The 12,725-nt window shown below is 42.0% G+C and overlaps 1 protein-coding gene across 4 annotated transcripts in view; it reads left to right on the plus strand.

The window, feature by feature from the left end:
• Nucleotides 1-12,725, plus strand: part of stxbp5a (syntaxin binding protein 5a (tomosyn)) — an 87,320-nt gene that overhangs the window by 29,743 nt on the left and 44,852 nt on the right. For all 4 annotated transcript variants that reach the window (XM_029462778.1, XM_029462779.1, XM_029462780.1 and 1 more), the window contains 2 exons: nt 4,444-4,525; nt 5,868-5,968. In XM_029462778.1, the coding sequence (XP_029318638.1) occupies nt 4,444-4,525; nt 5,868-5,968 (183 nt within the window). The remainder of the gene's footprint in view (nt 1-4,443; nt 4,526-5,867; nt 5,969-12,725) is intronic.

The raw sequence follows: 12,725 nt of genomic DNA on the forward strand, positions 1-12,725 counted from the left end.
ATGATGTGCTTTGTGTGATGGCTCCCTCTGTTCAGAGAGAAGACGACGGTGTGAGCAGTTTTTTTTAAAAAGCACGACCTAAAAGTAACATCACTGCTTTTATGTTGTCCAAGTTTAGTTCACACTCAAACTTTGGAGAGCCCTTATTAAGTGAAGCTACACAGCCAGCTCCAGTGATCATCTTCATGTTCAATCACTAATTCAAGTGACACTTCAAGGTGTTATCTTATGATTTGGCAAACGACACAGACGCCACTTTCTCTCGCATCAGTTTTCCCCCCATCCTGAGCTCCAGAAACAATTATCTAAAATGTATTATTATTATTATAATTATAATTAAGAAACATAATTAAAGCTTTTAGGCATGCCATACATCATGATCCTCATTAAATTAGCTGATGTAAGCTATCTTGCTCTCCCTTACTTGCACATTTTTGACCTACATGGGGGGGGGGGTCAGTGTCCCAGTGACAGTTTAGCCAGCGGCAGTATCCTCGAGGATCTCAGCCATGTAGGTCAAGCGGAGAGAGAATTGGGGTCCTCTGTCCTCATCCACTGGCTATGACAGTGACTCTGTGCACGCTGATGAGCTTTTTTGCCTCTCTCTTATAGTCGGAGTACTTTTTTTTTCTTGCTGTTGTCTAACAAGTTGTTAGAGTTGCACTTGTTTTTGAATGCCCCTCATCTTGGTGTAAAGAAACCCCGAACATGTTTGTTTCATAAGTACTTTGTGCTGGAGTCAATTATGAGAAACTGGTGTCCTGTTTGTTGCAGGACAAACTTGTGTATGGAGAAAAAAAAGCAAACATGTGCCTCTACCTTTTTTAATCTTCTCTAGCTACCCCTCTCTCTTCAAAGCAGGTGCTTATTGATTATAGATATTTCTTGGAATTCCTCTTTTCTGTCACAACCTGAGGTAAATGACTAACTATTCACACTGTTATTCTCAAGTGATCAGCTTGGGTTTCTGTGTTCAGGCACCATTGACCCATCTAGATGCCCATTCTCTCGATGTTCACGCTACAGAAATGTTCTAGTTGCAGTTTATCTCTTCAATCACACATCAGAAATGGAAGACGTTCATATATACGTACATTTGAGGAGAATCTATATCCTCCTCTAGTGGCGTCCAGGATACAACTTAATTTCGATTAAACCATACATAAAGTGGTCTTAGAATAAAATACTAATAGCAGAATTAGAGATTTGTTAGTAAGAGGCTTGTTCAAGCCTTAGTATGCCCCTTGTTCAAGCCTTAGTATGCCCCTTGTTCAAGCCTTAGTATGCCCCTTGTTCAAGCCTTAGTATGCCCCTTGTTCAAGCCTTAGTATGCCCCTTGTTCAAGCCTTAGTATGCCCCTTGTTCAAGCCTTAGTATGCCCCTTGTTCAAGCCTTAGTATGCCCTTTTCTATGTACATTTTGAGACCAATGATTAAGCTTTATCCCAATCATGTAAAAGTGAATTTACAAGCCAACTCTTCTTTCTTTAGATCCCATGCATGTGTCTTTTTTTAAAGGCGAAGGTCACGCCTGCATGCATTTTATGTGAGTTTAAAGTGGAGTGAGACTCGAGGTCTGACAGAGAGGTGGCTGGTGAACATAAGACGTTTCAATCTTTGGAGGCTAAGCTGGATGTCGTACAGGGGAAGATTCTGATCATCGTTGACTCCGTGGCTCCCTGCAGGTGTAGTTCAGGTTTGCTCAATCTCCCTGGGGGATTACTGGCTGAAATCCAGTGGAGCTTGTAGATTTCTCCTGGTCAGGGCATCACTGGCTCAGAGCTGTAGGCCTTTAATTGCCTGTCCAGGAGGGAGAGGGTCAAGCTTAATCCACCTGAAGAGCTGAGGGCCAGCGTCTCAGGCGGAACAAAGGCTACTGGATCAAATGATGCAAACTGTGAAGAAGAAGAAGAGATGAAAACATGTATATAGTGTGTTGGTTTTGTATAACTCCCTTGTGTCTTCAGTCCAAAGAAAAAGAAAGATGCACAGGAAGAGTTAGAGGCTTTAAACTGGCGAGACACAAGGTGTGTGGCGCTGGCTCTGTTGATGTTGTAGCTTTATTCATTGGGATGGTCAAAGGAATGATTACATGCATTACAGCCTAATAAATTACACTGGTGCCTGTTTAGGTGCTGAAGGCGCAGCTTGCTCTGTGGGAGAAGGACTTGATTATTGGAGTTGGAATGAGATTTTTAGGGCTCTGCTTGTTCTTTTGTTCCCGTTGCTAGTTTTGTCATTACGACCATGTGATGCTGTTCTCTTTTTTTCTGCCTCATGTTTAATCTTTCTCGTTCTCTGCTTCTCCGTCTCACTGTTTTTTGACGAAACGCTTTTCAGATCTTGGTCATTTTTAGCTCTATATTTTATTAACCGGATGAAATATTTCAGTCATCAAACATCTGGATCTTAGGTTATCAGAGAAACAAGCTGAGCAAATGTTAGCCCTCCGTCCTGTGTCCACCAGGTAAACACTGATTTTATTAACCTGAAACTGCTTTATTCAGTCTTTTACCGGTTTTGCTCAACGGATATATTTGTTTTGGGATAGAGGAGACCTGGGTTCCTGGTAAAAACCTCCTGAACAATAAACAGTGACGTAATCATAACCCGGAGAAGCTGACTGCACTGATGGCAATGGTGGTGAAGGCAATAACTCTCATGATCCTACGCTACTTCAGAACGCCACCAAACTCCCTTTTTTTATTGTCACATTCACATGTTGTACGCTTTATCTGTATTCAAGTTACCCTTCAAACTGTGTTTTAGTTGGAACCTCTTACAGGCATGCACACACACACACACACACACACACACACACACACACACACACACACACACACACACACACACACCTAATGATGAGCAATAGTGTTGTTCCCAGGGTGTTACAACTTGTATGTGCCCCCTGCATAAAAAACAGCAACCCCCCCACCTTAGTCCTGATAGTCATGGGAAGACTGAATGGATATAATCAGTGAGCTCACTCTATAGTTACTCTCTGTCGGTCCCTTCTCCCCTCCCTCATCTTTTTTCCCCACAGCCTCCATACTTCCGCTCCTCTCTGCATGATTTCTCTTTCCTCTGCATCCTTTATCAGAGTTGCCGATCTCTGTTTAACTGTATGCTCTCTCTCTCTCTCTCTCTCGAAAGCGGAGAGCGAGAGTCGCGGGCGCGAGCGAGGAGAGAGAGAGAGAGAGAGCGCGAGAGAGAGAGAGGAGAGGGAGAGAGAGAGAGCGCGGGAGAGAGACGAGAGAGCGAAGCGAGAGAGGCGAGAGCGAGGCGAGAGTAGCGAGAGAGAGAGAGCGAGAGGCGAGAGAGAGACGAGAGGAGCTAGATAGTGGAAGGAGAGAGAGCGAGAAGAGAAATAGGAGAGAGCAGAGAGAGAGAGCAGAGAGAGAGAGAGCGAGAGAGAGGACGCAGATTAGGCTAGTAGGAAAGAGATAATTATCTACTCTATAGATATATCTATGCTTGATCTATTCTCTCTCTCGCTATTTCTATCAACAATCTCTCTCTACAATCTCTCTCTCGTCTCTCCTCTCTATCTCGCTCTATCACCCTCTCTCTCTCGCTCTCGCTCTCTCTCACCCTCTCTCTCTCTCTCGCTCTCTCTCTCGCTCTCGCCCTCTCGCTCTTGCTCGCTCTCTCTCTCTCTCACCCTCTCTCTCTCTCTCTCTCTCTCTCTCTCTCTCACCCTCTACCTCTCTACCTCTCGCTCTCTCTCTCTCTCTCGCTCTCTCTATCTCTCTCTACCTCCCTCTCTCCCTGCTATATTTTCTCATCTGCTCACATAATATCCACCTCTTCTCTGCTGATTCATTTTCTATATATTTGAATATCTGATTTCTTCCCCTCCTTCCAATTTTCTCCCCCTCAATCCTGTTACACTTTGCTTTCTTCAGCACTGCCAATGTTCCCGGTTTGTTTTGACTATTTCTATATTTCCTCGCAAGCACTTTCTTTTGTCTAACTTACTACTATTTCCGTGTAACTGCAATCATCTAACTGAATTATATACTTTAGTCTTGAGTAACTGGCTCTTTGGTGCCTTTTATTCTCAGAATATACTCTCGTGAAATAAAAAGCTTGCTTGCTTGTGGTGTATAATTGTAAGGGGTTGAATAATTATAATATTTTAAAGGATGTAATTTGATTCAGAAGCATGTGGGGAGTCAGAAAGGGTCCACGCTCTGTTTTTTAGACCATAAAAATATAATTTTCCTTCCTAGCAGGTAACAGAAGTCATGACCTTTTGATTTGGGTGTAGTGAGGAACAAATGACCTTCATATGCTGAGGCACTTGTCCTGGGCTGCCGCACATTCTGAGAAACACCTCATACATATTCAGTGCTCACTGGGCTGCATGCACAAACAAAAAGAAGCGGTTTGGTGAGACATCCCTTTGGTGGTACTGTACGTTCCTTGACAGAGATCCTTTCAGGTTTGGTCGTCCAGGCGTGGAGTGTTACTGTCAGCACGAGAGTGGAGCCGCCGTCATCCAGCTACAGTTTCTCATCAATGAGGTAGGTTACAAAAACAAAACATGAGAGAAACATTTAGAGTCAGCAAATTGCTTATTACTCCAGCGAGGCATCTGCAGTCACCAGTAAGCCCAGCACCGTCTCACAAAGCCTACGACAGGTTACTGTTCGGGTAAAAGTAATCTGTCTGTGCAAAAAGAAAAGTCCTCTGTGCAGTGTCATTTAATAAGACTCATGGGCAGATTTATAAATGCCCATCCCTGGTCACATGTCACCCTTTAAAGTGTGCAAAAAGAAGTTCCTACTGTGTGCTGTTATAGGGAAGGATGTATGATGGTGATTGTAATGGTAGCATGAAAGTAACTCACCTCCCTCATGTCTTTTCATGTTTTATGGCAGCGAGCAGTTCTCTTCCTTTTATGTTACTGCACCAAGAAATAGGATCAGTCTTTTGTCCCCTGGTATCAGTGCGGCGGCGTAATGATCCTCAATACTTTTTATTTTAAACGGTCAAAAGCTTGCAATGAATGCCTGGCCACACTCCTCTTTTCTCCTCACTCTCCTCGTCTTGTTTGCTTCTCTTTTGACCTTAACTGGAAATCTGAAATGTTCGCCAATTTTAGACAATATGCATTGCTGCTTGTGTTAAAACAACCATAAAATAACGTTAAATAGCGATTGCCCTTCAGAACTTTGCCATATTTGATAAAAAAAACCAAATAAAAAGCATGCCTTGTATACCTTTTTAGCCAAGAAATAAAAAATAAAACCGAATAGCAGCAATATTCAAATGTGCAGTTGATTCTCACCAAAGATTGTTAAACTCTGTCGAAGGACCGTGCATTGGAATATATGTTGCATAACTTACAGTTATTTGCATTTGTTCTTAAGCATTTTGTCAAGTGTCAATACACAGGTTGGGAACATGCTATCAATATTAAATACCTACAGCACTTTCTGATTCATATGGAAAGTTTGATTTATTCATGATTATGAGAAATGCAGTATTTCATGCTCAGTTGTGTGTGTGTGTGTGTGTGTGTGTGTGGGTGTGTGTGTGTCTGTGCCAGTGTCTGTGTGACTGTGACTCAGCAGTTTAAACAAACCCTCAGAGAGCTGGAGACGGTTTTTAGTGCCTCCTACATGCGCACTAGACTTATATACATCTTATGAATCATCGTCATGACCTGGTAGACGGCTGCCTGATTTAAAATCAGTTTCCAGGGAATGCAGTCTGACTCATGCATGTAATGTTCGCAGAGAGCATGTGCACTCCGTCGATATGTTTATGGAGGTTTCTACAGTTATAACCTACATGTATTTCAATGATGACCCCTGGGGTATCTCTGAATGTAAAATGAAATGCCCCTTTCTGTTGCGACAGGGAGCGCTGGTGAGTGCTTTGGCTGACGACAGTGTACACCTGTGGAACCTGAGGCAGAAGAGACCAGCCATCCTCCACTCCCTCAAGTTCAACAAAGAGAGGTGAGAGGGGGGGACGCAAAACCGCAAATGACGAGAAACACCTTCCGCTAAGTCGATGTGTCTTACCACAACTTTTTCTCCTCAATTAGGCCCTCGCGCTCGCTCTGGTGCAACATGAACTGTGTTTTTTTCTGAGCAGGGGCCACTGTCACAGTTTGCTGCCTGTGTGAACTGTTCGTTTTCGCTGACTGTCATGCTGTATACAAACAGACGGCATTTCGTTTGGCAAATGTGTCTGCTCACATGCAAAACTGCACAGAGCAAATGAGATGACAGTCGCTCTCTCTCTCTCTCTCTCTCTCTCTCTCTCTCTCTCTGTGTGTGTGTATTTATTTGTGTCGCTTACTCTGCCTTTGAGGCTTTCCCATCACTGGGGCACAGGTGTGAACCTACCCAAACACCTGAAGGTTTATAACAGCAGGTTGTTACACAAACACATGCATATAGAGCAGAAACATAAACAAGCAATTCATTTAAACACACACACACACACACACTTTGAGATAGTGGATGGTGTGTGAAATTAAAATTTCTGATTCAGATTAATTTGATAATCCTAAAGAAACTACGATCTTTATATGATCATATAAAAGCAACGTCCCTGATTTGAGTCCAGGAGCTTTTGATGCTCGCTTAATCCCCTGTAGCACCTCTACTGTCAGTGTTTCAAAAAAAGTCTTATTCCATGTGATTATACAGTTGGCACCTGGGAGTATTTTCAAAACTCTCCTTGGTGCAACACCAAGGACAATTTAATATCCAAGAACTAATATTTGGCTGACAAGCAAAAAAGCTTTGCATAACTTTTTTTATTTTATTTTCCATTTGCAAATAAGTTCTGGGATACAAGACGAGTGATGTGCAGAAATCACCTCACCTCAAGGAACTTGCTGTCCACTGTCTCCTTCACTCACAAATGCAGCGATTACCCATCAGAGTCAATCATATCATTGTCCAGTGATGTGTCACAGTGAAAAATGATGAAATGGTTAAACGTCAGAGCTGATGATCTGAGACAGCGCTGATGTGATAGACAGGTGGCCGGCAGCGGCTTTTAGGGCGGGTTGTGTTCTTGCGGAGGCGGTTGACCGCCTCTGACATTTAGCGAGCACCGTCGTCCAACGCAACAACCTCGAGACACAGCAGCAGAAAGGAGCGGGGTCACTGCAATCTCAAGAGATGTCAGGATGGGAAGGAGAAGCTGCAAAGTGGGACAAAAATGGGACATTTTGGAAGGGGAAGAGGAGAAAGTGGGAAGAAGAGGCTTGTGCGAGAGAGTAGTTAAAGAATTGAAGAAAAGGAGAGTAATGGAATTGAACGAAAGAAGAAAGAGGAACAGGTAACACTAGCAGGAGGAGGGCTTGAAAGGGACCATACATCCCACTCCTCATTACCTTTTCTCATCCCATTAACATTTCAGGAGGACAAATGCTGGCTTTCAGTCTGCATTCATACATAATGTGCAAGACACGGACGTTTGGAGGAGAACCGTCTTTGTCAGGCATCAGGCGGCTGTTCTGCACCTGACGACGTTGCGTTCTCACACAATACTAGTTGCTCTGTGACAGCTTGGAATCCCTCGACCTAATGATAACAAGTTTCCATCTTTTCTATCATTTGTTTGGTTTCCTTCCTAAGTACAACACACACCTGCTGTGTTTCAAATCATTGCATCAGTTGACGCCCATCGCACACATCGGATATGTCATATACACAAAAGAAGCAGTCAAAGTACAGCAGCAGGGATGTGCTGATCCAAGAAGTGATACAATTGCTGCTTGGGTGTAGTCACGCGTTTTTTTTTGACATGTTGACAGGCACCAACACCCAGCCGCTTTGTGAGCTTACATACAAAATAATGGGTGCGGGTGCATTGATGCTCGTCATGTATCGTTGTACCCTTTAACCCTGCGGCATACTGGCATGTTGCAGGGCTGCATGCTGGGTAGCTTGGCTTCTCAGGACCCCGAGTAAGCAGTTATAGATAAAGGTGCATGTAAGTAAATGCATTTAAGTGATATAATTGACATTATCTATATTGTGACCAACTCGCATGCATGTGTTTTAATCATATGTTGTGCATTTAATGCAATTATATTATTTCTTATATTTTCTATATTATGTGCTGTAACGAATGCTACAGCATGGCTTTGCTGTTTCAATGTAGAATAGAAAAGAAAATACTACTTGGTAGCAAATATTTCAGTCTTTATCTCTTAATCCAAGCAGTGCATATGAGATGTTTTATATGACAGGTAATTGTTTCTTACATTGATATCAAATTGTGTTCAAATATTTGCTGATCAGCACTCAAATTTCCCTTTCTGTGGGAACTGATACACAACTCTGCAGTCCTTCATTATAATAGCAGCCCCAAAGTAGCAGCTTATTTCTTATTTCAACTTTCCTATCACGCAGTTTCACCAAGTGTCTTGCACTCTGAGTAGCTATTCAGATTTCCTCTGGCTCTAGATTCTACCTATACATCTCTGCTTTGTATATTTTTTATAGAAGGTGCGCACACGGTTGTTGCTTGGATCAAGGCTTTTTAATGTAGTTGTCAAAAGAAATACTATCAGGTTACATTTTCAATTGGTAATTAGAAAATGACAGTTTGAAGTGTCATCTGAAGGTATAAATGGCCGTCGAAGTCAAGAAAGTGTGTAAATGGTTTATAAGTAGGTGACGTTACAGGATTGAATTGGACGTTGACTGTTTGTTCAAAGCTTGACTTTAGCTTGTCAGAGTGAAGAGGAACGGATAGCCATTTCCTCGCCAACAAAAGGACAGTAATTTAGCATGGACTGCCATGACAGCCTCCTAACAGATTGATACCTTTTTCATGCAGGTGGAAACCGCTAGCCTGGCTCTCTCTAATGTTAAAAAATACAACTACAAACACCTCGTGAACTTACAGAAATGCTAACATGACAATTTCTGGTTTTAAAGGGAGTTACGCAGCATAACAAAACACTTTGTATCTATCTATCTCTGCTAGTTAGCGGTTAACCTTGCGGTGACGACAAAACTACCTCGCCATAAAACCACTAATTGTTTATTTTGTGGAGAGAGACAGGCTAGCTGTTTTCTGCTGCTAAGCTAGGCTTATCGCCTCTTAGTTCCAGGTTTGTAGCCTCTTAGAGCACAGACATGAGAGAAGTATCTATTTTATCACCTAACGCTCAGCAAAACAGGGATTAGATGTATTTATTTTATTCAAGGAACGGAAACACGGTATTAGGTGGCATTCACTGGGTAGCTACAGCTACAACGTGTTTCTTAATGCCTGCTAGCATAAAATGTTTAACCTTAAGTACAGTATGGCTAATGTCAAATTAAGCTAACAATAATAAATTGATTATATTTGGTTCACTGCTGATCTAACACAAATAAATGGGATGTGTCATCTCTACTAACACATGTATTTGCTACAAAGCCCTAATTCCCCTTTTAAAATCTCTAGGCTTCTTATCACCTGAGGGCCCAATTCCAATACTCCAAACACATCCTTCTCACTCACCTTACTTCCTTCTTCTCTCAGTTGATGGGGAGAAGCAGTGTTGCACAAAGCCCTCTAGCATCAGCATCTATTCACATCAGATCACAGGCACTAGGAGAGAGGAGAGAAGGGAGGAGTGGAGACAGACTGGGCCTCAGCCAGAGAGCAGTGAGTCAGTCTGTGGGTAGGAGTGTGGGGATGGAGGAGCGCAAAAAGAAATCCTGCCGAGTCATTCTGGCGTAGGATGCTCTCGTCACCTCCTGGCCTTGCAGGAATGCACTGCAGATGTGGAAGCTATCGTCAATGCAGGGTGATACGATGGAAGATAACAAGAGCCAGTGTCACAACGCACACACCACTACACATGCAACACAAATGAGACATGATCTCTCCACTTCTACTTTAGAGAGTTTGTTTTTTTTAGAGGATTTTGTTTCTATCAACAACAAAAACTAATTGTATTCTTGATATATTTGACGCTAGCTGTTTGAATCTCTGCTACTGGAAGCGGGTCATAGTCATTTAGTATTGGAATTTAAAGAGCCTTAATCTCAGGTTTGAACCAAACAAGTCTTAAATTATTTTTTTAAAACACACTAAAAGCTTAAATATCTACTTAGATGTTTGTCGACATTGGTAGTGCATCAATTAAATGTCTTTGGAAAAAAAATATGTATGTAATTAATTTAGCTGTTTAGAGCTTTCTCATACACATTTGACTGATTCAAGGTTGCTGCTGGGCAGAACGTTTTTCTCCTTTCTCCCTTCTTTCTCCAACAAAACCTTCTAACTGCTAAGGTATATTAAGAAACTGAGAGGGTGAATTAATTCAGCATTCTTTTAATTACGAGGCACAGGCTTGGATTGATTTCCGTGTGTGCGTGTGCATGTGCATGTGCGTGTGTGTGCAGTCTGTTATCAGATTAGATTCTTCTTAATTGAGACCCTGTGGGATAGATTGGGGTCTCTGGCCTCTCAGATTAGAACAGACTCCTCTGTCCGGTCTGGAGCTTTGCCAAATGGATACTGTATGTCACTGACTTTCTATTTGATTTGTGTTTCTTATTTGAGCCGTAAGGAAATATCTCCAACATCTAAAGGAAAGGCTATTGAACACTTAATCAACTTTAAAAAAAAAATGTTTTAATACTGTTATCTGCATTGTCATTGTCCGAATCAGCAGCTCCAAATAATGCCGAAGGGAACATCTGTACTCCTAATTACTCTAAGAATGCTTCGTTTTCTGAGAAGATAAGATAACGGAGGATGAACAGATACAACTTTGATTACTATACAGTATTTGAAGCATTATTTTTTTTGAAACATGAACAGCCCTAATTCTCTTTCTGTCAGCATCACTTAATCAGGGCAGTTTAAATCAAACTATTGCAGCTGGTCACTTTCTACTGACAGGCAGGCACAGATTACTCCGTTTGTAGCAATGATTCTCTTTGATAGGAACATCACATAAAACCATGCATTACAAATGATGATTTCCTAAAGTATCCCCCTCTCTTCAATTCATTTGCAGTGAACCATGCTCTTGTATGTCTTGCCCACAGTGCAGTTAGCCTCAGAGTTGTGTGTGGCAGGCGTCTGTCATTTCCGAGGCAAGCTGGCAGCTGCCTTTGTGTGTCGTGACCACTTGAAGCTGGAGATTTCACCAGGAGACGCGTGCGTGTGTGCGTGCACAACAAGTGTTAACACAATGACACGCACACGAGTACACTAGCACAAACAATTGGATGCATACAAACACACACACTTCGAGACTGCAAATGCGTATAATTATGCTTCCTGACACTGGCTCTCAGAACACTTAATCAGTTGGCTTGTGTGTGCGCACATACACGGATCAAACATATTTATATACAACATAGATTTACATGCAGTTCTTATGTAATTACATTAATTCAAATCGGTCGCAGAGAAGCATGTGCCCTCGCAAATGTACACAAGCATGTACACGCACATGAATACAGAGACAAATAGTCGTTCACGCACACAGTGTTTGTTGTTTACAAAATCATAACCGTGACACATGCAAACACTCCAGCACTCATATTCATAGATGAGACACATCTGTTTGTGCAGATGGAAAAGGACAATAAATCCAGTAGACAGTCTGCCTACTGGATAGAAAGACGCCACAAGTTGTCATGAAAAGTCATGCAGCTCTTCGTCATCGGTAGTGAGTCTGTACTGCACATCTCAATGATCAACTGTTCATGTTACAGTAGTAAGTTAGCTCCAGTTCTTGCAGCCCTGTCTTCTTAACATCATTTTTGAAACATCATAGCCGCCTGGATTACGTTTTTAATCAACAAACATTTTAATAACCATATCTGTCTACGTATTTAATTAGTTTTTGGTAACTAATGCATGATTGATATTTTCTGGTAATCTTCAACAGCACAAAAGTCACTGGTTTGGGTGGGCGTGTTTTCTCCAATTTAACCTTCTAGATGTATAAATGCATATTAAAAAAACTGTGAACTTAATTAATTCAGCATTGTTTTAGTTATGAGGTGGTATAATAGCCTTACACTTACACCAGTGGGTTGATAGAAGAACATTGTTTATCAAAGTCCTTTGCTCTGTTCACCCTCCCAAACTCGTCCCTATGACTTCTGTGCTGTTTAAAGATCTCACACTTCCCCAATGAATGCAATGTTAGACGGCAATTATGTTTTCTCCCAAAATGTATTTTTGCAAAGCACATTGGTAGTGTATATTTCGTAGGAGAAAGTGTTGCAAGGAAGTTGTGCTGCTCTTAGTCAACTTGCCTTGTCAGATGGGACTTAAAAGAGCATGTGCAGCTCTTTTTACTCTCGCATCTGTATAATACAGACCGTATTCCTGCCGTATGTAAATGTAGGTTAGTGTGTTAAAGTGTTGTTTGTGAGTCCCTGTGCACGTTGGACTGTGTGGATGAGATTTATGTCAAGTAGCACGATGCCTCTCCTCCAGAAAATGTTATATATTCATGTTTTAGAGCAGAGCATTGGGAGCAGAGAGGGAAGGTGTGTGCGTTAGTAGGAGCTGTTACTCTCGATACAGCCCTGGAGCAACAGTGAGAGATAGTCTCACAGAAAGCAGAGACGGGGGTGGGGGGGGGGGGGGGCTTTCTGAGCATTAAAACACTAAGGAAAGACAAAGTCACTGCAAGGACACTCGATGCTGTGTTGTTAGATGTAGGTATATCCATACAGTATTATACTATGTTTCAGTATGACCCTATTTTTTCTCCTACAAAAT

Source organism: Cottoperca gobio, chromosome 24, assembly GCF_900634415.1.
Source record: "Cottoperca gobio chromosome 24, fCotGob3.1, whole genome shotgun sequence".
NCBI lineage: Eukaryota > Metazoa > Chordata > Actinopteri > Perciformes > Bovichtidae > Cottoperca > Cottoperca gobio.